We start from the raw sequence: 25124 nt of genomic DNA, 5'->3' as shown, positions 1-25124 counted from the left end.
AAACTATGCCTTGAGAATCAAATACAGCCTTCAAGTGTTCCTAAAACAGGGCCACCGTTAAAGCTTTCTGTATGTGCACAGCTGCTTTCAGCACACACTGGCAGATATGGGTCAGCACAGCAATGACCAAATGGCGGCCTGAAACTTAAAATATTTACTCTCTTTATTACTTTGAGGAATTAAAAAAATGTTCACACCCATGGCCTGACCGCTTATCCCTCCCCCCCCCCCACACACACACACACCTTCAAGCAATTCTTCCAGCTTGATGGGGGGAACTTCATACACTAGATCTCTACCTGGCCCGCTGACGCCTTCTCTTATGTCTTTGCAAAGGCCTCCCAAAAGCTGCAACCATCAATCACCAGCGCCTGTGGTATGCAACTGGCCTGGCTTTGGCGAGTGGGATCAAAGCCCACGATATAATCTATACCACTATGCCCCTGTATCACAGTGCGGCGCTCCTGATTGGCCTCCATGGATGCATCGTGATTGGTAAGTTTTGTTTCTCTCCCCAGGTGTCAGGGGTGGACACGCGTTCACATCTCCTCCTAATGAAAAGCAGATCCGGCTGCTTTCCTGTCTACCAGAGCCAGTATTCACTTGGGCATCAATTGCAAGGCTCTGTGGTTCACACATCATGAGCAAGCTTCTAAAATAATTTCTCTTTCCCCATGCCTTTATTGTTCAATAGATCTAGGGAGAAATTCCTTATCTTAGGTTCTGTAAATCATTCTCCAGCTTCAGAAACTTGCGTGTCACTCTCCGTCAGCACCAACAAGCTTCTCTCCCCGCTGTCCTTGCTCTTTCTTTGTCCTTACTTCCACAGCCTCCTGGACTTACTCAGAGTAGCTGGCCTGCCATCAGCTCCTCTTTCCTTCTCAAACATCACCGTCCAAACAGGAGTCAGCCTTTTCTGTCCCTTCAGGAGAATTTACATTGCTTTTACCCATAAAGGTTCAGTCCCATATCCCCGTCTCTGAGAAAAGCAGTCCCTATTCTTTCACTGAGATAAATAACTTGACTTTTCTCCCAAGCGACATTTTATTTTAAATAAGCCTTTAAAATAGACACATTTATTTGAAATAAAACACATAGCACACGTAATAATACATACACATATACGTGCATGCGTATATAATAGGCTGAGTGCAGTCCTGAGCCCTGGCGGCATAGTGTCAAAGGCAGGGCCTTTGGAAGGGTTAGGCCGGCTGTAATGTGGAACTTTGAAGCACTGGATTGGTGCCTTGGAAAGCAGGTAGAGACGAGACTCTCATGGCTGACTCTGCCTCCCCCTTAAGAGGATATGGAGAGATGATGGCCGTTCCTGGATCAAAAAGAGCACCCTTGCCAAACACTGGACTTGCTGATGCCTTGCTTTTGAACCTCACAGCCTCCAGAAGGAGAAGCTATTCTTTGTAGTGTAAGCTAGCCTGGCTACGATCACTTTTTATAACAGCTTGAGCTTAAACTCATGGTCCAAGCATCTATTTCCTTCCTTCATCTACATGATGAGTCCATCAGCTCTGAACTTCGCCTGGCATCAGCCCCACCCTTCAGGAGCAAAGCATGGCTGGGCAAAGGCGTACTGCTGGATTTTCCGCAGCAGAGTGGTTGGGGGGCTCTGAAGTGAACAAATCAGTACCTTCAGCACCACAGACACCAGCAAAAGGAGGAAAGATCTTTTTGAGCGTCTCTTCTCACACCAGTCATTGGTATATTTAGGAGTGAAAAGAAGCGAGTGACATGAGAAATGGGTATGGGCTTCCTGTTGCTGCTGGAACAAATTGCCAGAAGCTCAGCGACTTCCAGCAACACAGGTTTGTTTTCTCATTGTTCTGGAAGTCAGCTGTCTCTGGCTGGGCTGCGCTGCCCCCACATGCTGTAGATCTGTGTCTTAGTCTCATCCATTATAGAGGCTGCCTGAATGCCTCGGCTCGTGGTCCCGTCTTCCATATTCAAGTCACACCCTCCAAGTCCCCCTTTTCCTTTCCTCCTCCTTTCCTCCTCATTAGATACCCTTACAACTGGGTAAGGAGATAGTCTGGGAAAACCTTCCCACCTCTAGACCCTCAGCTTAATCACATAATCACATGCCTTGCCACACAAGGTAATATGGTCATGGGCTCATTGGCACTGGTGACAGCTCTCTCTCTCTCTCTCTCTCTCTCTCTCTCTCTCTCTCTCTCTCTCTCTTTTCCCCTCTTCCTAGGATCTCTCTTCCTCACCTCCACCTCATAAGCCCCATTAGGGCACCTGGATTGCATTAGAATGATCCCCCATGCATCCACTCCCCTTCCACAGATTGGAGGCTCACATGGGTGGAAGCAAGTCTCCATTATGCTCGGTATTAAATGGAAGAGGCACTCGACACATGTTGGATTTCATTCATTTGTAAGTCTCTCATCCGAGGGATTTTTTTTTTTTCTGCGCTCCTTCCCTGATGTTTTCTGTTCTTTTTACTAGGGGCCACTATTGCTCTGCGGAGCAAGTTCTCAGCCAGCCAGTTTTGGGATGACTGCAGGAAGTACAACGTCACTGTCATCCAGTACATTGGGGAACTGCTTCGGTACCTGTGCAATACGCCCCAGGTAACGCTCCTTGTGTCTTAATATCGCTTCAAAATCGATAGGACGTTCAAGTTTCCTTGGATTGTGCCAGGCTTCTGCTGACTCATCTCTCGGGTCTCAGCTTAGACGCCAGCTGTCTGTTAGAACAACACAGTGATAGTGCACTTGCCTTCTAGAAGGACCTGGCTGGAGAGCAGTGACAGCTAATTCAGCTATTTTTACTGCAATTTTTATTCTCTGTTTTGTTATGTGTTTTCACACCTTCCCCATCCCAGGTCCTCCACCTTCCTTCCTGCTTATGAAAAGCCACTATCAGCCCCAGCTCAAGCAATAGGTCATATGTTAGCCAATATGAGTCTCTCCAGCAAAGGTCATTCATCCCTTCTCCTATGCTCCTGCCTCTCATGTTGCACGTGTGTTTCTTGCCTCCCATCTCCCCTGGGCTCTGTAACTTGTTAGTAGTTTTGTCTCTTGACAAAACTACTCCACTCTTTGAGCAGTGTAGTCTCGAAATGTCTTCACCCAGCAGCCAACACTGACATGATACTAGTTTTCCTCATGTAGAGTCTGAACACAGAACGAGATTAGGGGCCCAAAGCACCAAGTGAAACATTTGTGTCTAGTACGTGTGTAACAGATGGCAGCCATCGCCGTCACTATCCTCACGTTCCGTGTCTGCTAGTCCACATACACTGGTCTACACACTGTCTTTGGGTGAATCCGTGACAGTGTGTCTGCCCCTTGTACACAGAAGAAATAGGAGACCTTCTTCTCTTATCACACTAGTCAGTCTCTGGCCTCTGGGTTTAATGAGGCACAGGGTAGCACAGCTGTTGACTGAAGTGGTGGTAAGATTGTGTGGTTGAATCTTCTGCGTCTCTTCTGCCTGTTTTCCCCTGTAATGTCTGGGTCTCGCCCTGCAGAGTCTTTATGTATAATGAAAGGTCCCTGTGTTCCACGTCTCCAGTGTGAAGTTGATTCACTCCTGTGTTGTTTATGTGACTGCCTGAGAGCAGTATCCTTTAGGGAAGAAAAATATTTTTAAAAAAATTCCCTTTGTAGATTTATTTATTTAATGTGTATAGGTGTTTTGCCTGCATGTATGTCTGTGAGTCACACGTGTGCCTGGTGCCAGCAGAGGTCAGAAGGGGAAATCGGATCCCCTAGAGTTGTGAGCCATCATGTGGGTGCCGGGAACCAAACTGAGGTCCTCTGCAAGAACAGCCATTGTTCCTTAAAGCAATGCCTTCCCTCCAGCCCCCTCCTTTAGGAGAAAAGGTATATATTAATGCAAGATGCTGCCATAGCTGAGTGTGTCAGTCCTCCAGTTAGGAACTAAGTGATGGCAAAGGTTTCTCAATGAGATGCTGGGTGGGGGGGGGTGACCAAGGAGAGCAGAGAGAGGGTGGGGGTGAGAGCATCCAGAAGAGTTCCAATGTCTGTCTCAGAGCAGCAAGCTAAGGACAGAGAAATGGAATTGAATAAGCACCGTGTTTTTCACTCAAAAGCCCTTTCAGTACTAATTGATTTTTATGCTGTATTCTTTTTCTCTTTCTCTCACTTTATTCTTCTTTCTTTCTTTCTTTTTGTTTTATTTTGTTTTGTTTTATTAGATAGGGCCTCATGTATCCCAGGCTGGCCTCAAACTCTGTAAGCAGCCTGAGGATGACCTTGAACTTCTGATCCTCCTGCCTCTGAAAAAAATTCTGTCTGAAGTCAGATAGATGTGTGTTTGATTCCTGGAGCAACTCTTTCGCCATCTTTGTAACCCTAGGGTCTGCACTATAAGCTTCCCAAGGCTCCACTTCCTTAATTGAAATGGGAGGCAAATACTTCATGAACTGTCTGACGGGCTTTAGTGACTGAAGTAAGACAATACAGGCCAAAAGCATATACAAACATGGCACACAGGCAAACGCTCAGTGGAAATAGTCTGCTTACTTAGATTGTCTGGTTCTCTCTGCATTCCTTCCAGGACACTCTGACCTCTTACCTCTGATTAGCCACTAAATCCCGGTGGGAACCTAAGCCCCAGGTGTGTTTGCGTTTCTCAGCTCAGCTCTAAGGTAGAAAACAAAATAGAGGAACAAAGGAGAAAATGACCTGCAAGTCAGTTCCTTAGCAAAGTTGGCTTGGGTGGTAAAGAAGAACCATGTTCCCGGGGGAAGGCAGAGGTGAGTCGCTCTCATCCACTAGCAAGCAAGACAGAGTAAAAAACTGGGCTTCTTAGGCATTCCCGGACCTCATTTGTGTCCAGAAACGTTTCCAGCCTTCAAGCCTCAATCCCTTCTGCTAGCGTAAGAAGATCCCTGAGTTGTACTGTGAAAACTGAGTCCACAGTATTATGATGCTAAACCCAGCTACCTGCTGCCCACAGGTGTCCTGCTGCACCTGTGGGCCTGGCCAGCTGCCCACACACCCAGGCACCTGCCCCTTTACCTCCTCTGCCTCGGTGCGGATGCCCCAGCCATGAGCTGCTGAGCAGTCCCTGGTGGAGGTTTACTTGTTTAACCACAGAGATTATACTGTATGCAAAACATAGGCCCAAGCCCTGTGGAGGATTCAGAGATATGTTTGGTCTCCAAGGAGGATGCATCTAACGAAAGAGAGACGAGCTATTAGACAAGGAAGTGAACAGGTGTGGGTGGAGAAGAGTGTGGACGGCATATGGACCACATAAAGTCTTGGATTTACACACGGGAAGGCCTCGCCACAGTACCTCACGGGCCTGGGAACTGGTGAACACCTAGATCAGGTGGTTCTTAAGTGACAATAAGTATTTTTCAGATACTGGAATGCTTTAGTCTCCGAGTTCCCATGAAAGAGAGCAGGGAGGGAACTCTGAAAATCTGCCAGTCCTCTCTGAGGAGAATAACATTTTATGGGCAGGGGAACCTATAATTAATGGTAACCCTAGAGAGTGATCGGTAATCGGCGTTCCAGGACAGCAGCCAGCATAAGCCAGAACTGGCCCTGGCAAACAGACACACTCCCTGCCTCCTGACAGGTCCCAGGGAATCATGAAAGAGAATCCAGTGACCTCTGGGCCGGAGCTGATGAAGAGGCTATATTCCTAGCAGTCAGAACACCCAGGACTTACACAGGTTCAAAATATCTCAGACTAGCCGGGCGGTGGTGGCGCACGCCTTTAATCCCAGCACTCGGGAGGCAGAGGCAGGCGGATCTCTGTGAGTTCGAGACCAGCCTGGTCTACAAGAGCTAGTTCCAGGACAGGCTCCAAAACCACAGAGAAACCCTGTCTCGAAAAAACTAAAAAAAAAAAATAAAATAAAATAAAAAAAAAAATATCTCAGACTATTTTGACGTGAAGTCTCCGGCCACCCTCCATATATTCACTTGGGGAACCATTTTCTTCAGTGACAATCTCTGTTTACCTCTCCAGCTAGAAAAGCCACAGTGACCTTCACCACCTAAGTCCTTTTGCCAATCAAGTTACTGAAAGATCAAATCCATACTTACAGTTTGCTGAGCTTCTAGCTTCTTCTCCATGGAATTAATTTGAAGTTCATTTTGATCTGCCTTCTAGTTGCTACAGTCCTTTCCCTTTAGAGGAGAGCAGGCGCCTCCTCCCTCCCTCCCTTCCTCTCTCCCTCTTCCTTCTTCTCCCCTCTCCTCCTACCCCCCCCCCACTATATTCCAAAGTCCCTTCTCAGCATAGGAAGTAATGAAAGATCTGGACAAAGTGACTTACACATTAATGCCAGCACTTAGAGGATGTTAAGGCAGGTGGATTGCTTAAAGTTGAAGATCAGCCTGGATTGCAGAACAAGACCCTGTATCAAAGAAAAGAAAGTGTATTGGCTGGTTTTGTGTGTCAACTTGACACAAGCTAGAGTCACCAGAGGGGAGGAAAGGCCTCCATGAGATCCAGCTGTAGGGCATTTTCTCAATTAGTGATCAATGGGGGAGGACCCAGATCATGATGAGTGATGTCATCCCTGGGCTGGTGATCCTGGTTCTATAAGAAAGCAGTCTGAGCAAGCCAGGGGAAGCAAGCCAGTAAGCAGCACCCTCTGCATCAGCTCCTGCCTCTAGGATCCTGCCTGTTAATATTTCTGTCCTGACTTCCTTCAGTGATGAACAGCAACGTGGAAGTGTGAGCCAAATAAGCCCTTTCCTCTCCAACTTGCTCTTGGTCATGGTGTTTTGTCACAGCAATAAAAACCCCAAGACGGATGCGGGAGGGGAAAGGAGGAGAGGGGAGGGGAGGGCAGGGGAGGGCGGGAGAGGGGAGGGCAGGGGAGGGAGGAGGAGGGAAAGCAACAAGAGCAGCAGGGCCACCAATGCTGTCATGGCCATACATTGATTAAGCAAATAAATTAGCTTTTGGTGAGAGAGGCAAGCTCTTGCTAACAGGCACATCTACCCTGTCCTAGGCTGCTTTCTCTTCAAACAAAGGCACAATTTACAAATAAAAACATTATACCTTCTTTAGTAACCTGTCTTTCCCACCAAGCTATAGTCTCCCAGAGAAGATAATTTGCCTTCTATGCTCACCATTCACCTTAAATTGGTTGGGCCATCTCTCTGAATCTCTAACGAGTGAGCACAAGAACATGAAGGAAGCAGTGTGGTCCCCTCAACACCTCTGGCTCTCACTAGGTCTGCTTTGGGGCCTTACACACAGCAACTTCTCCTCTTGGCTGCACAGCTGGGAGCTGCTTACGCCTTCTCTTTCCCTTTCTCAGCCTTTCCAGACAGTTTCCATTGATTTAACTGCAACAGGTCTTGTGACCTTAGCCACACCAGGCAAATATGGCTCCTCTCTCGCCTCTAACATTGTTGCTCTGCAGTGGTTTACGGAAAATGCCCCCGCTCCCCGCACAGCCTGTCCCATCTCAGTTGGGTTCCCAGTTTTCTTCACTGCCACATAAAAGCTACTGCTTTATGAACAGAAACACCCACAACCCTACCTGTGCCAGGATGTGTTCATTTCTGAGTCTCCCATGAGCACGCGCCTTCTGGAAAGTCACTGATACTGGCATTTTACACCGGGTGCAAGTTAAATGGTGGCATTACCTGTTTCATCTGGTTGTTTCTTCTTGCCTCAAATCAAAATGGAAAACTATCCTTTCTTTAAATTATCAGATCAGCATCCTATCTATCAGACTATGGTGCAGAAAGAGGGGGGTTATGCCTGGGAGTGGTAGACTAAAATGAATTTTTAAAGACACAATTATGAAATAAAATCAGGGCAACTATCAGTATAAATTAAATACATAGAATCTGAATACAATGAACACATATAAATCCAAGCTCTCAAAATGTTAACGTTCTGTCTGCTTCCTCTCCTGTTACCACAGAAACCAAATGACCGTGATCACAGAGTGAAAATAGCGCTGGGAAATGGCTTACGGGGAGATGTGTGGAAAGAGTTTATCAAGAGATTTGGGGACATTCACGTTTATGAGTTCTACGCTGCCACTGAAGGCAATATTGGATTTTTGAATTATCCGAGAAAAATCGGTGCTGTTGGAAGAGTCAACTACCTACAAAGAGTTAAGTACACTGAAAAATGAACGCAGGAAAGCTGACTTTCAGAATAGAGTCCTTTAAAGCGGTCCCACAATGTAGCATCCGAACCAGGCCCCATCCATATCACCAAGAGAACCTTGACCACATCTATGACAATGGCTTTTTTGAGGTGATCTCATACTCATAGCGACTCATTACTTTTAATATTTGAGACCTGTGTGAAGTCACCCTCCCTTCATTCGTACTTGTATTTGGGGGGAAATTTGAAGGTTACTTTGCTCTGAGTGTATCGTATGTTGTGAAATGCGGCGTTTCCCTTTCATTGAGGTATGCGTAAAATCACACGGGAGCTCTTTATATATACAGGTATAGGTTCCCAACCTCCTGGCTTTGGATTCCGTTGTTCTGAGATAAGGCCCTGGGTCCTTTTAAAAACCGTGCCGTATAGCCGGGCGATGGTGGCGCACGCCTTTAATCCCAGCACTCGGGAGGCAGAGGCAGGAGGATCTCTGTGAGTTCGAGACCAGCCTGGTCTACAGAACTAGTTCCAGGACAGGCTCCAAAGCCACAGAGAAACCCTGTCTCGAAAAACCAAAAAAAAAAAAAAAAAAAAATATTAAGAGCAGCAGCCCAGGCCTTCAAGAGACTTGGGATGTTCTGGTCAGCATGTGTGTTCTCATAGGTCCACCAGAAAGATGTATCTTGTTTCTCTTCTCTCTCTCAGTTGTTTTATTGCCTACTGACCCTGAAGCTCTGCTCTCTTGGTGGTCAGTCAGTCATTCTAAGGAGAGCCCATGGATGCTGACCCTGACCCTTCTCTGGCCTGTGCAGTCATTGTTGTCATCATGCCTCTAACTCTCAGAAAGCCTTTGTCTCCGGGGACTGACCAGTGAAGTAGTCTATGTACTAAGCACTGTGGCACTGAAGGGCAGACCCCGGTGCCACCACATCCTAGCTGAGTGGCCCCCAGGAAGTCACTTACATTCCTTAGACTTCAGCTTCCCACCGCATGCAAGCTGAGTGGCCCCAGAAGTTGCTTTCATTCCTGAGGCCTCAATTTCAACATCTTAAAACAGAGATACAAAGAAAAAATTGAGCCCACCGCCTGGCCCAAACTTGGTGTTAATGAGGGGAAAGACTTGCTGAGTTATTGGTTGTACAATAACCGTGGACATTAAGACTGCCATCTCTTATAGTCTGGTGGGAGCACAGGCATTCCTAAGTCCAAGGACCTTCTCCAGCACTGGCACCAACCCCACCCTGTGCAGTTCAGTCCCTGACCTCCAGACCTGTAATGTCTGGCATGGTAGCCTCTAGCTAGCTGTGTGTAAATATTAAGTGCCAATAAAGCAAAGTTTTGAATCCAGTTCATCATTCACAGTAACGACTGCCTTGCAAGTGCTCAGCCGGCACCTGTTCGAGTGTATTTCCACCATCACGAACAAGCCTACTGAGCCACACTGCTCAATGCCGGGACATTAGTGTAGGGCCGGCGTGAACTAGCCCAGCCAGAGAGATGAAGGCTAAACACAAACAAGCTGTCCGTGTTGCTTCTACAACCTCAGAGAGAGGACTTGAATGGAAATTTGCCTTCTACCAAACTTTTGCTTCTTTGTGCAGTGTTTCTGTGTGCACACACTTCTAGCTCTTTACTTTCTCAGCCGTTGGTTGTCGTATTTTTGTCAGTTTTTTATTTTTTGGTTTTTTTTTTTTTCGAGACAGGGTTTCTCTGTGGTTTTGGAGCCTGTCCTGGAACTAGCTCTTGTAGACCAGGCTGGTCTTGAACTCACAGAGATCCACCTGCCTCTACCTCCCAAGTGCTGGGATTAAAGGTGAAGAAAAAAATTTTTAAAGTATTAATTACAACCATATACTATTTTTTTTTTTTTTTTTTTTTTTTTTTTTTTGGTTTTGGTTTTGGTCTTTCAAGACAGGGTACTTTTCTGTAGTTTTGGAGCCTGTCCTAGAACTCACTCTGTAGATCAGGTTGGATGCCCAGCACCACTTGGTTTTAATGAAGCTGAATTTGAAGCTGGCACAGTAAACATGGCTGGCCGTTGTAGCTGATCACGGTTGTACTTTCTGATCTCCTTGAGTAGGGAAAATAATATGTTTAGTATTATGATGGTATAAGTGCTTACATCGCCAAACTGTGTCTTAACATAAAGTTGGGGGGGGGGTGCTCTAAATTTGGTTTTAGTTTTGTAGTACAGAGATTGAACCCAAGGCCTTGCACATGCTCAACAAGTATTTGCCACTAAGCCACGGCCCAGCCCTTTTAGAAGCTTTTATTTTAGCATAAACTCTTAATAAGTTTCCCATACTAGCTCCAACTTGTGATCCTCCTGCTTCAGCACCCCCCGACACACACAATCTATGTAGCTAGGATTACAGGTATGTACCACCACACCTAGCTCTGATAGCTTTTTAATAACTTTATAGTCATGCCTGAAATATTTTTTGCTTTGATTCTTAAATGTAATGAATAATGTGTCCCTGGGGATGAGGGTACCAGGATTGAATGGTAATATATTAATACATTATCAGACATGACTTTAAACTTATTTGTAATCTGTCCACCAAAAGATATGCATGAGAATGATCCTAACAGTTTTATTTATAACAGACCAAAATTAGAAATAATCCAAGTACTCATTAAAAATACCCATTAACAGAATAAAGTGTAGTATATTTATACAAGGGAAAGTTGAATGTAAATGAAAGCGGGCTCTTTGTCTCCAGTAGGGCTGGAGATGAAGCCCAGAAGTAGGGCGCTTACATGGCTTGTGCAAGGTCTGGGTTCTGTCTCTGGTACCACCCATAGCAACATCACTGAGAAGAGCAGCAACGTGGGCTGCTGATGTATACAGACATAGTAACTAAAATAAGACAGGCATGCCCACAGCTACTTGTCAAGTTTTAAATTAATAGGGAGAGAGAAATCAAAATGGTGATTGACTACACAGAAGGGGATGGTTGTTACAGATGCAAAATCCCACCCGTGCTGTGCACTGAAGATATGTGTAATATGTCCTCTCTCCACTTTTTATAATAAAGTAAGCATAGAAAAACTGCAAAGCTCAGTTGATGTACTCAAATGATGTTTTTTAACTTTGGCAGAAAGTTGTAACATATGAGCTGATTAAATATGATGTGGAGAAAGATGAACCCATCCGTGACGCAAATGGATATTGCATCAAAGTCCCCAAAGGTACTGTGGACTTTTTATGCAATTAAGTGTGCACAAAATTATCCTGACTAAGCAGCATTTCAGAGATAACATAGTATTACCAAGTGGTACATTTTGTTAAAATTAGCAAGGGGAAGATTTTTATTGACGTATTCTAAAAATAGATATGTAAATTACAGAAGGCACTGGCTTACCATAACATATAATTATACTTTTAAGCTAGTTGGACACCTTGCTTGTGAGGTACTTTGTGGAAAGGTCTAGATAGCTCTGGGTGCAAAGCTTTAGGTGAACATTATCTTACGATTTTACCCACTATGTATTTGCCTAGTTATGTATAGGAATCATTACTGAGTAAAAGATAGCAATAGGTAATTACAACTGGGTGGCCTTGCAGAATAAGGTTTGGTATATGTGTCCATGACATGCATGCACACACACACATGATCTGTATCTGTGCCTTTTCTTGCTGCTGTGGCCAGACACCAGACAGGAAGCATCTTAGGGGAGGAAGGGCTTAGTTGGAAAGGCATAGTCCACCATGCTGGCAAAGGCATAATGGCAGGACTCTAAGGTTTATGCAGTGAGAAAGCAGAGCACAGACAGCAAATGGAACCCTGCAGTGAGGCTCTACTTCATAGAGGGTTCACAGCCTTCCAAATGAGCATCACCAGCTGGGGACCAAGTTCAAAGGCACAAGCCTATGGGGGACATGACACTTTTAAACCACAGTATGTCAGATAAGAAGATGGATATAAGAAATAACACTTCCTACAGCCGGCTTCTTGTCAGTGGGCTTCAGTTTTAAGGATGATGATAAAATGTGCTTATCTCTTCACAAAAATAAATAACAATGTGCTCTCTTCTGTCTCAGGTGAGGCGGGACTCTTGATTTGCAAAATCACAGAACTTACGCCTTTTAATGGCTATGCTGGCGGAAAGTCGCAGACAGAGAAGAAAAAACTCAGGGATGTCTTTAAGAAAGGAGACCTCTATTTCAACAGTGGAGACCTCCTAATGATTGATCGTGAAAATTTCGTCTATTTTCATGACAGAGTTGGAGATACATTCCGGTTGGTTTCTCTGAATTACTGAGCCCAAAACAAATGCATGCACACTTTGGCCTATTCTTGAGTTGGAATCAGATGCCACTTTCCCACGGTGTTTCAGCTCTGCCTGTCTCTTGTGTGCCATTGTGTCTCCTATATTCCCAGAGAATAGGGAGTGAACCATAAAGCGTCTCTCTACAACACAAATAAACATAAAGGCAGGACATCTCTTCCTTGTTTCCAGGGCCTGAAGTGCACCCAGCTGCCACTCGCGTGTCCTGCATGATTTAGTGGATGTACTTAGGGTAGCCAGGGATTTCCCCATATTTCTAATCAGACAGCTTTTTTACTTTTAGATTAAAACAAGTGCAAATTAACATGAAGTTGATCTGGTTGAAAAGGTTTGGAACCTTTTCCCCCTTCCTTCCTGCTGTCCTCCATCTCCATCCAATGGTTTCCAGGCTAGCATCAGGACATTTGGAAGTCTTCTTGGTAAATGGTGAAGTGACTCTCCAGAAATAGCTCAGTCCTCCAGCTGATAGCAAAGGCGTCCTGCATGTGTGGATTCCCTGAGACAGGAACTCCCCCTACATCACTGAATACCGTGTCTGATATGGGTCACCACCCTTGAGTAACTCAAGGTGTGAACTTTGGCTCACTCACCAAATTGAGGCTGACTCACTCTCATTAAGAAGTTACTTCGAGACGCTGGGGAGATGGCTAGTATAGTGCTTGCCTGGCAAGCACCAGGACCAGAGTTCAGTCCCCAGAACCCACATTTACAAACCTGGGCCTTAATGCTGCTTGTCTGTACTCTAACCCCGGGGAGGCAGAATCAGACAGATCCCTGAGCCTACTGGGCAGTTAGCCACCCTAGCCAACACATTGAGCCCCGTGCTAATGAGAAGAGATCTTGCCTTTTTAAAGAGTGGACAGTACCTGAAGATAAACACTCAAGGGGTCTCCTCCAGCCTCCACACACATGCACACATGCATATACACACTTAAACACACACATGCATGCATGCATACATGAAGGTATACACACACACACACACACACACACAAAGATACTTTTGAGAGACCTATAGGGTATTTTTATAAAACCCCTAATTCCTAATTAAATGAAAAATAGCACCTGGCTAGACCTTAACATTACAATCTTTATGTAATAAAACTGTGATTTTTTTTTCTTTTCAAATAAAAGCTTTGCTTTTGTGAGAACTTGAAATACAACTATGAAATTCTGCCAAATAGAAGTTTACTGACTGAATTAAATAAGATGTTAAAGGGAAAAAGTGAGAGACCTAAACAAAGCTAACAGAAGTTGAGATTATTTCTGGCATCTAGTAACTTTCTTAGCCACGTCTGGATTTCACATTCAAACACAATGATATCGATGACATTTTGTGTGACGAGATTGAAATTCCACATTCTATTAGCTAGGTCTATACCCTTTTGCTTCCAGCAGAATGCCACAAGTGAGCTGGGGGTCTTAGGGGACCAGTATGGGAATGCCATCTCACCGTGGTCTAAAAGAAACACTGACCAGAAAGCAAGCGTGGCCTGAGCTAAGCCTTCCTTTTCTCCCAGGTGGAAAGGAGAGAACGTAGCTACCACTGAAGTTGCTGACATCGTAGGACTGGTTGACTTTGTTGAGGAAGTGAACGTTTATGGCGTGCCCGTGCCAGGTAGGTAAAAGGCACCACAGATCTGTCTGAACCCACACAGACACCGGGTAGAGTCACAACAGCAGACCACAGTTAGTCTTGCTTTCTCTCACTGCCTGGAGACTGAAGCCGCTGTCAGTCCCCAGGGGTTAGGGCGTTTCTCTCTGCACCGGGCACCATTGTCAAAGTAATTCAGTGCACCTGATGTTGGGCCTGCCTCTGTGCTTTAACCGCTGCTTCATTTAGGGTTCTTAGGCAAAGGAGACCTCCTGTTTTCCAGGCCTCTGGTTGGCACGCTTTGAGAACTTGAGGGCTGTGAAGTGGTGTATTGCCTCTGAAGAGAAGGTGCAAGGAGGAACAATTACAGCTTCTAGAAAGACAATTGGGAAGGGGGGCAAACTGTGTTCAGCTTCTTCTTGTAGAGCAGGTTCCTAAGACCAGACCAGACCCTGAATTTCAGCATCATCACAGAGTGGAGGCACTGAGGTATGCCAGCCGGGCGGGAGGAAGCCTGACTCCAACACCTGCTGGCTGTTTCAAAAGTCCCTCAGACTAGAAATAACACTGGCCTTGCAGCTGAAATTGTCAGAACTAATTTCATAAATACCGAATATATTAATTCAAATGCACAGTAGAGTTGTGTTAAGTATTAGTCATTTTAATTGTAGATATTAGAGAGGATCAAATTCTCCCAGTCAGTGCTCAAACATAAAGTGTCAGGCTCTTATTGTCCCAAAAACTGAGTGTTTGGGACTCTCATCATTTATTCAAAGTAGAAATCCAAAGTCCCCTTCCCTGCACACTGACAGTGCCAAATGCTGTGTGACAAAACTTTACCCGGGGAGATGCAACAAGCATTTCTGCTCACCCCAGTCAGGGAACCCCTGAGAGACCAAATTCCCATGCCACCAAAATCCAACCTGGTGAACCAATGAGTTTTACTGAGGTTACTCATAGGAATCTGGGGGAGGATTAGAGGAACAGAAATGACTCAGAGAGCTGCATCACCAAGCCCAGCCCAGCACAGATGCCAGCTCACCACGTTGGAAACCTGGAGCAACTTCACAGCCTGCAGGCAGCCCAACGGGTCAGAGAGGGTCCTTTGCTGGGAATCAGTTGGTCTAAACCTAGTCCAGGCAGCCCAGCTGGTTTTTGCTTCTTCCAGGCCGATGGTCTGGCCTGAGTCTTTGCAATTGGTGTGTCTAAGAGTGACTCTCGGCTGTCTTTATTGCTTACTCTGGCAGGGCCGGAAGTTCCTGAACCTAGTTTAAGTTGTTTACTTTGCTGCAGCATTTTATTTGTTTCTGTGAAAGTTGTTTTTATTTCCGTGAACGTCCATATTACATGTAAACTCCATATTACATGTAAACTCCATATTACATGTAAAGTCCATATTACATGTAAAGTCCTTATTACATGTAAAGTCCTTATCACATGTAAAGTCCATATCACATGTAAAGTCCATATCACATGTAAAGTCCATATTACATGTAAAGCGTAGTCTCCCTACGTCCCACTCTCCCTTTCTCATCCGCCTGCCACCCAGATTTCTAGGTCCATGTCATATATGCATACATGATTTTATATATAATCTATAAAATCCAAGAACCACAAATGAGAGAAAATACCTTGCAGGTGCCCTTTTGAAACTGACTTAATTCCCTTAGTATAACTACTTCCAGGTTTGTCCACCTCCCTGCAGATGCCCAAGGCTCAGTCTTCGTTAGAAAATTATCCCATCGGGTGCACATACCCCACTTTCTTATTCACTTGGGTTGTTTCCATGCCTTCGCTGCCGTGACCATGCTGTAATAGCACTGATGTGCAAGTGTCTCTCGGATGCGTTGGGGACCTTTGGCTAAACCCCCAGTCATGGGCTAGCCAGGTCACATGTTAGATCTGCTTCTACTTTTGCTCAAGAAACCACCATACTGATTTCCATAGTAGGTGGGCTGATTTCCATTCCCATCAGCCGCAGGACGGGCGTTTTTCTTCCCTGCTTCCCTGTGGTCATATGACAGTGATGGACAGCAAGCGTAGCCACATCTCAGGTCACAGAGATGACAGCTGATCGAGGGAAATGCAGTAGACCCTTAGCCGAGGTGACATAAGGGTCCAGGTCACAGTTGTCAGCCACCGTGACACCGGAGGCTGTCACCGCCCCCTCTTAGAGTGGGGGGTACACTTCTAAGTGCTAAATCTTAAAACTCTTCTTAAGGAGCTGAGAAATTCTGGAACGTGGATTGAAAGCACAGTATCCCTCAAAGAGGAGTCTCAGGTCATCATAGCTGAAAACTTGCTAAAATTGAAGTGTGTCAGGCCCGCCCAGATGTTGGTGGATGGGTTGGCTCAGGAAGCAGCGCATTTTTCAGTCCCTCTAGTGACTCTTGAGAACCCTAGGCTAGGGGTGTGGCTCGGTGAGAGCGCTTGCCCAGCCCTGAGTTTGATCCCCAACTCCTCCCCCCACAACACACACACATTCAAATCTGATTTAGACACCATGAAAATATCCTAGAATATATGCTAATTGGCCAGCATTGTGACTATACAAAACACCACTGAAGTGTTAAAAATGATGAATTTCATATTTTACACAGTTCAAAAACAATGCAGGCATGATGGTACACGTTTGTGACCTCAGCACGCAATAGGCTGAAGTGTCAGTCACTTCAAGATCAGCCAAAGCTACATTACAAGTTCCAGACCAGCCTGGACTATAGAGTGAGATCCAATCTTAAAACAAAAAGTACAAACAACGAAAGTCCCACTGAAGTATGAAAGCTGCTACTGTGACCAATCTCACAGTCACCTGGGGAAGTTTATAAATCCCAGCGCTAACCCATCAGAACTTCTAGAATTGGGATCTAGAATCTGCTGAGTGGGCCTGTCTGTTAGGGGTGGCAGTCACTGTGTAGAAGGAAGAGGCCCTCCCTGGACAGTCAGAACAAGGAACAGCTGTGTTCAGCAACCCATCCTAAACAGTTTGATCATCAGGAAGAGGACATCAGCCCAGAAACTCCCGTAGCCAGAGGGACCGACCATCAGATGGGCTTGTTTCCACAGCTGGGCAGCTATGAGGGACCCCTTTGGGTTTGGTTTGGTTTGGTTTTCCGTACAGCATCTCTCTGTATAACAGCCCTGGCTGTCCTGGAACTAGCTCTTTAGACCAGGCTGGCCTGAAACTCAGAGATCCACCTCCCTCTGCCAGCCTCTGAATACTGGGATTAAAGACATGCACTGCCACCACCACCCAGCTCGAGGGACCCCTTTTTAAAAAGAGTCTGACACCCTGCCCTCCTTCTTCAGGTCAGAGAGAAACAAATGAGCAAATACCTCTTTCTTTAAAATAAATTAAATAAATTAATAAATAAGTCCTTTCAGTGTTTTGCTTGTTTTGTTTTGTTTTGTTTTTGCCTTCTTTAGGCTAACACAGGTAAACATACATCACCATGGGAGAAATTTCAAACGCTGGAGCCTAGGTGACCAAGATTGGCTCCTTCCTCTCTGATTACAGCTAAGTAGTTCAGGGAAGTGGACCTGGACTCCCACTGGGTCTGCTGGATCAGGTAGAAAATATATTAATCCCTAATTACCACTGTCCTCACAAGCAAACAATAGTAATTGTTCTAATCACCTCTCCACTAACAGCCCTGCCGTGGAGCACAGTTTTCTCTGTGCAGCGTAGGTTCCCTTGAGAGGACTGGGCATAAATGGAAGGACACATAGCAGCTCACCCCTGCACCTGTCTTCAGCCTTCTGCCCTGCAGCCTCCCTGAAATACAGAAAAGAAAAGCTGTTTGGAACTTTGAGTGAACACCTAAGACTCAAAGGCGGTATTTGTGCCCTCAGCCCCACAGACCCAGCATTGCAAACCAAACGGCAAAGCCAGCTCAGCTATTCACAACGGCGAAACAAAACCTTTCACTGGAACCAAAAAATAAAGCAGACAAACAAAACATTCCCTTTAGCCACCAGTTCAGCTGGTGTCCTACAGGGCTCTGTGTAACTCGCTAAGAAGAATAGGGACGGCCGCAAGCACGGGAGTCCAAGCCGACCCACCTGGATCAGTCTTTGATGCCCCCTGGTCCTTGCTGTGTGGCCTTGGATGAGTTGTTGAATGCCTTTAAATCTCAGTTTCCTCATCCTGGAATTGATGGGGTCACATCTGCCCCTCTTCGTAAGGTTGTTGCCATAGTTAAATGAGGATATACCGAGTATAGGCCATGGCAACTATTAAAGAGTCAGCATAGATCTATTATTAGTTTTATTACTTAATTATTGGTTAACATTCCATTCCTAGTACACATGCGATCGTCATAGAATAATTGTGGACCTATGTGTTTGAAATAAATATTAGAACTATTCAAAAGGAACCTAGTGTTTGTTATGGTTGCAGTCCACAGTTCTTTGAGCTGGCAGAGTCTCATGAACGAAATTGCCAGATAATGTTTTCTCACCCTGTTTCCAGGCCATGAGGGTCGAGTTGGGATGGCCTCAATCAAGATGAAAGAAAACTATGAGTTCAACGGAAAGAAACTCTTTCAGCACATCTCAGAGTACCTGCCAAGCTACGCGAGGCCTCGGTTCCTGAGACTACAGGTGAGAAAATGGACCAAGTTCCGTTCTCTCTGAGGCACTGCTTAGGGAACTGACCCCTTCCTTCCTCCATGGTGACCAGGTTTGCCAAATTTTATCGCAGTCACAGGACAGAGTTCAGTAAGAACAGGAAAACACCAGAAATAGAGCACACAGAAATCCCATCTCAATCTCTTCCCCACTAAAACGACAGCCCAGTTTATTAACCTGTAACCTTAGCAGATAACAAAATCAGTGTTTGATGCGGTACCAAAGACACTTCAAACAGAAATCATCCAGCCCTCCCATTTCAGGTTCACTTTTCTTGTTTTCTGTGCTAGGCAACCACTCTTCCACTGAGATACATCCACACCCATATTGTTTCTAATTCTGAAGAATACAAAATCTGCTGGACCCTACCCCTTTCTATGGGGGGATTTTAACTGAGCATCAGTAGTGACTCGGAAGTGTTAAACTGTCGCTGGGCAGTTCAGTCTTCTGTTGTGTACACTTTGAGCCCCGTGGTTATGTAACTGAGGGCCTGACAAAGTCTTAGGGTCCTGAGCAGTGCGGAGTGCACAAGGCTACTTCTGTTGAACACATCAAGGGCTGGCATCTGTTTTGCATGCAGATGGTAAAGATAGAAACATGAATGTCTTCAGACGTGTCTCATAATGTTGAAGGGAGTCTTTAACCTTATTTTTATGTGCATTGGTGTTTTGCCTGCACGTATGTGTGAGGATGCCAGATCCCCTGGAACTGGGGTTACAGACAGTTGTGAGCTGTCATATGGGTACTGGGAATTGAACCTGGGTCCTCTGGAAGAGCAGTCAGTGCTCTTAACTGCTGAGCCATCTCTCCAGCCCTGAAGGGAGTCTTTAGCCTAGCAGATAAACAGACTGGGAAAACAGAATCTCCTGTATATAAATGATCCCTCTCCTGCTTCCATGACAGCCAGGATGGCCCACCTTACCCTGCTTCTACCACAGCCAGGATGGCTCACCTTACCAGCGCCCCCTCTACTCAGAGTCTGCATTCTGTTGATCCTCACCCCACACGAATCTTCTAAGTTTCTCAGTCAGTGCTTTTCAACCTTCCTGTGACCCTGTAATACAGTTCCTCATGTTGTGGTGACCCCACCCATAAAATTATTTTCTTCGCTACTTCACAACTGTAATTTGGCTACTGTTGTGAATTGTAACATTCACAACAGTATCTGATATGCAGGCCCTCTGATATGTGGCCTTTGTGGGGATCTCACCCCACTAGTTGAGAACCACTGCGCTAAGGAACTAAAACAGATCCCTCACATCTGCCCCCACCCCATGCAGAGCTTCTGTAAAATGGCAGCGTGGATGCACATCCATCAGCTCTCACGACAAAAAGCCAGCCCGCTGCCAACCCCCACCGTCTCCGCCCTTACCCTGTATCCTAGCTTACTCTAAAGCACAACTAACGTGTGGGTTGTCTGACCTTTTCCAGGATACCATTGAGATCACTGGGACTTTTAAACACCGCAAAGTGACCCTGATGGAAGAGGGCTTTAATCCCACAGTCATCAAAGATGCCTTGTATTTCATGGATGACACAGCAAAAACATATGTACCCATGACTGAGGACATATACAATGCCATAAGAGATAAAACTCTAAAGCTCTGAATATTCCCAGGCGACGATCTCATGACGTTTCCAGGAAGAAACTCAATAGACCTAGCGTAGCCACTTGATATAATCCAACGTTAATTTGATTGAAGATTATAAGGTGCAATTTTTTTAGGAAATTATTCATTAAAAGAAGGACAGTTTTTTTTTAATTACACCTGAACCTTTGCAAGTAAAAGATTTAGAGACAATTATTTTTCACCGTACACCTGCCATTTGTCCTTGCAAACTAAACTTTTTGGAGAGAGGGCCTTATTTTTTTAAATCCATAATAAACTATATTAACACTAACATATGAAATATTGCTGTCTCTTGTGGTTCTTTCTCTGTTCTAAATGCAAATTCCACATCTGTTATTTCAAAGCAGAGAGTGCCATTGGCCACAGGTGTCCTGCTCATCTTCATAAAAAAAAAAAATAGCAAAGGAAAAGGAGGATGGGCCAGCAATAAATAGCACAATGGGAATCCGGCTCCGGAGTAAGGAGCCCGCCTTGCCCTTATATGATCATCCCAGCCACTGTGCAGACAATGGCCAAAGCGAGAAATGTCAGCTTGGTCCTTAAGTGTACTGTCTTAGTTACTTTTCTACTGCTGAAACAAAACGCCATGGTCAAGTCAACTTAGAAAAGGAAGCATTTCATTTGGAGGCTCAGAGTTCCAGAGGGTTAGGGTCTATAAGCATCATGGTGGGAGCAAGGCAGGAGGCCAAGAAGACAGAGTGCTGCAGCTGTAGCTGAGAGCTCACCTATGGTCTATAAGCATTAAAAAGAGAACTAACTAGGAATGGAGGGGGCTTTTTTCATTCTCATTCAAACCACCACAGGTGCCTAAGCCTGGTGTATCCTAATTCCACACTTCAAAGATGTTCAATACGTACTTTTTAGCTACTTCAAAGTACCAACTGATTTTGAGGCAGGGTCTCACTGTGTATCCCAAGTCATCCTCAATTTCATCATCCTCCTGTCTTAACCTCCTTATGGCTGGGATCACAGACATGCACCATCAGACCCAGCTGGAAACCCAGGTCCTTTGGCTATGATCACCTCCAATATTTTGAAGCCTCCAAACATCTCTAACAAAAGGCAGCGATGGAGCAGAAAAGCTTGACTGTCCAAGGGCCATCCCAGGCTCACATGCACATGGGGCCCTGCCTTACATCTCCCAGCTGGAAACTCTGCAGTCAGTCTCCTGAGCATGCGTCTGTCCACGGATATGAAGTCATTGGCCCAGGAGGGTTTGGGGCTCTGTGAGGAGCTCTTTGTCCCCAGGCTGAGCTGCCTTCCTTCCTGTGTACAGCTCCTTCATTGCCACAAGTCCCAACTGTGACAGTCTCAGAAGCAGGTCCTTGGTGATGCCCTCAGGATGTGTCCTTAACCTTACTCAGTGCATCACAGGCCCTGGTTCTTCATCCAAATAGTGAGACCCATGTCACTGAGCCTACTTAGAGGAAGCAGAGGTTTCCTTCTGGAGGACATCTCCAAATGGCCAGGAGCTGTACCCAGGAATCCTGAATAACAAAAAGAAGAGTGGTCACCCTTACCCCAATACGTTACTAAAAATAATGCTAGCAACTTCTCTAGTACTCTCTCCGCTCTTGTTTTTAGATGTATTGATTTTTTTATTTGGATAAGTATGTATGTGTACCGTGTGTGTGCCTGCTGCTCGAGGAGGTAGGAAGAGAGAGTTTGATCCTCTGGAACTGGAGTTATGATGGCTGTGAGTTACCATGTGGGTGCTGGGAACTGAACCCAGGTCCTCAACAAGATCAACAAGTGCTCTGAATGCCAGAGCCATCTCTCCAGCCCCTCTCTCCATGCTTACGGGTGACTTCTAGAGAAGTCTTGTGGCTCAGATCACTTCCTCTGTTATGTCTGGCAATACACATTTCCTGAGCCCTTCTACGCATAAGGGGCTCCAGGACTGTCAATTAGAATAAATATCTTACATCTTCATGCATTTTCCCAATAATTTGGAATTGATTATTGCTATTTGTCAGCACCTGGAAATTTTTACAAAATCCTGCCCTTTCTTGATTGATTCTCCCTCAGAGAATCACACCTCTGGTGGGTTGACATCTGAACACTAGTTGTCACCTGCTGCAACTCCCACAGCCTCCAACGTCTTTGCAACCACCATGGCCCCAGAGTTTTAATTTGTGAGAAGCAAGAATGAAGTCCAGTTCAACATGACTCAGTAGCCAGTGTTGGTTCAAACTTCAAGAGTGTGACACCAAGCAATTTGTTTCAGGCATATTTAAGTACAGTATAATTTGAGAAAAGGTTTCTTGATATAACACAATCCCGTGTGCACAATAAAGCTCAAGGCATGACCACATCAAAATTCTTTGTAAAAGTATATGAGAAATCTTCCATAAAGATGGGTTCTATAGATTGCTTACATGTGACATCTTAAGGATCTGGTGTGGTTTCAGTCATATAGATAAGACAAAAGTCACGGGGCTATTAAGCATCTCTGCTCCCAGGCTTCTGGGTGGAAAACAGATTATACATCCCTCGCTTTGAAAATACAACCCCGCATGGTTAACATTACCGGTTTCCCTAGTGCTTATCTGTGAGACCAAGGACCTCCGTACCTCCTACACATATAACATCTAATTCACCCTCTTCAGGGCTCGGGGAACATGGTGGAAGGAAGAGCAGCAAGAGTTTAAGAGTCACAGGAAAGGATGAAACATGGTGGAACAGCTGTCTTCCAGACATGACAAGCTCACTGCATCCATGAAATGAGCTCACGATAATTGTTATCTGTGAAGACCTCACAAGATGGAACCTGTCACGGTTCTGTTGTGGATGGGGAGGGCTCACAAAACCCCGTCCCTCTCTGAAGACTTATAGGCAGTTGGTGATTGCTGGGAGAAAGAGTCGTTTTCTTCATTGGTGTAGCTACTAGTCAGATGTTCATGCTTCTGTAAACAGATACCTTACCTGTAAGGTTCCTGAAAGAAAGCCTAGTTAAACCCCCCAACCCCACACACACGGGGTGGGGGGGTAGAAGGCACTAGTTTGGAAGAAAAAAGGTATCAGCCAGAATGAGAGGGAAACTGAGGAATAATGAGATGAACATTATATATATATATGTATATATATACATATATATATAAAAAAACATAATGGAAACCATTGTGGGGTTTTTTTTGTTTTTTTTGTTTTTTGTTTTTTGGGTTTTTTTTTGGTTTTTCGAGACAGGGTTTCTCTGTAGCTTTGATGCCTGTCCCAGAACTAGCTCTTGTAGACCAGGCTGGCCTCGAACTCCCAGAGATCCGCCTGCCTCTGCCTCCCGAGTGCTGGGATTAAAGGTGTGCACCATCACCGCCCGGCGGAAACCATTGTTATATGTAATTTTATACACTAACAAGGATTTTTTTTAATTTGTCCATAGAAACAGCAGCACTACCTTCGTTTGAAAGCACAGTGGGTGTTTTTAAACTTAAACTAATATTTATATACATCGTTCAGTAGGTAGCTGTTTGTAATTGGTGTATAGATGGGTTGCTACATGAACCCAAATAATGTGGAGATGAAACCAGGAAATGTCAACTCTAAAATGGAGGCTAATGAAAGTTGGTATAGAAATGGAGGTGATCTAATAAAATTAGATCATCTAATGAGATGATTTAATAAACATGCTTCTTACCCAATGTCTACATTAAAGCACTTACTGGGGACTGCTATGACCTAAGAGGTGCTCTTAACACCGGTGTCACCCAAGAGTCTGGGAAAGTAGGTCAGATCCTGAAGGACAGATGGTTGGAAAGACCCTCAAACAAGGGTCAGTCTTCATCATGTTACAACTCTATCAATAATTATCATGATGACCGCATAGACTCTATCATGAGAGAGCAAACAAGAAAGGTAGTGTCAGCTGGGCAGTGGTGGGTCACACCTTTAATCCCAGCACTTGGGAGGCAGAGGCAAGCAGATCTCAGTTAGTTCAAGTCCAGCCTGGCCTACAGAGTGAGTTCCAGTACTGCCAGGAAAACCCTGTCTCAAAAAAGAAAAAGAAAAAGAAAAGAAAGAGGAAGGAAGGAAGGGAGGGAGGGAGGGAGGGAGGGAGGGAGGGAGGGAGAGAGAGGGGAGAGAGAGAGAGAGAGAGAGAGAGAGAGAGAGAGAGAGAGAGAGAGAGAAGAGGGGTAAGAGCCAGCCACTCACAGCATCCTGCACTGTTCTGATGGAGATAGATTGATAGCCAACAGGGTTCTTAGCATAGCAGGCTCACTGTTCTAATGGAGGTAGGCTGATAGCCAGCAGGGTTCTAGTGTAGCAGGCTTGGCTGCAGGCTCTCAGGACACACAAGGCATCAGACAGCAGTGCATGTGTGGTTGGTGCTATGTTCCACTCACATTGTTAGCTTCCTTTGGCTCAGATTTCATGCACCCATGAAGCTATGTCCCATGAACACAGAAGACTGCATATGTCACTCATCAGTACCTGGATCATAGTAGGGCAGTAATGATGTGTTGCCTGCTCTATTGAAGAAAGAGGACTCCTTAGATGAGCCACATCTCACCTGAACACAGAATCACCTGAGTTCGAGGTCGCACACACCAGAGTTGGAATCAGAATCTCAATTTCTAACAAATTCCAATGTGAGTCAGGAGTCGCATATAGGAAACAATTCAGATAGAGAAAGAGGCCCCTGAATGATGCATCGTTTGTGCTCACTTGGCGTAACTCAGGTCCAAGGAGCTGAATTCTCTCCTTCTGAGGCTCAACTCATAAATAAGGGCTCAAAGGGGAGACCCAAGAAAGGTCAGTGTCAGGATGTACCTTGTTCTTTTTTTAAGATTTGTTTATTTGTTATTCAAAAATAGCTAGATAAATAAAGTGTCCTGCTTGCATGCCAGAAGAGGGTCCCAGAACTCACTATAGATGGCTGTGAGCCACCATGTGGT

General features: G+C 45.3%; 1 protein-coding gene across 1 annotated transcript in view; it reads left to right on the top strand.

Annotated features, from left to right (window-relative positions):
* The window catches only part of Slc27a2 (solute carrier family 27 member 2), a 35790-nt gene extending 15354 nt beyond the window's left edge, over window positions 1-20436 (top strand). Inside the window, exons 3-10 of the mRNA XM_057781390.1 lie at window positions 337-495; window positions 2467-2591; window positions 7895-8089; window positions 11187-11277; window positions 12131-12329; window positions 13899-13996; window positions 18444-18574; window positions 20033-20436. Of these exons, the coding sequence (XP_057637373.1) occupies window positions 337-495; window positions 2467-2591; window positions 7895-8089; window positions 11187-11277; window positions 12131-12329; window positions 13899-13996; window positions 18444-18574; window positions 20033-20209 (1175 nt within the window). The 3' untranslated portion in view covers window positions 20210-20436. The remainder of the gene's footprint in view (window positions 1-336; window positions 496-2466; window positions 2592-7894; window positions 8090-11186; window positions 11278-12130; window positions 12330-13898; window positions 13997-18443; window positions 18575-20032) is intronic.
* Window positions 20437-25124: the final 4688 nt, after the last annotated feature.

This window comes from Chionomys nivalis, chromosome 9 (genome assembly GCF_950005125.1).
Source record: "Chionomys nivalis chromosome 9, mChiNiv1.1, whole genome shotgun sequence".
Classification (NCBI taxonomy): domain Eukaryota; kingdom Metazoa; phylum Chordata; class Mammalia; order Rodentia; family Cricetidae; genus Chionomys; species Chionomys nivalis.
This window is presented reverse-complemented; position numbering and strand designations above follow the sequence as displayed.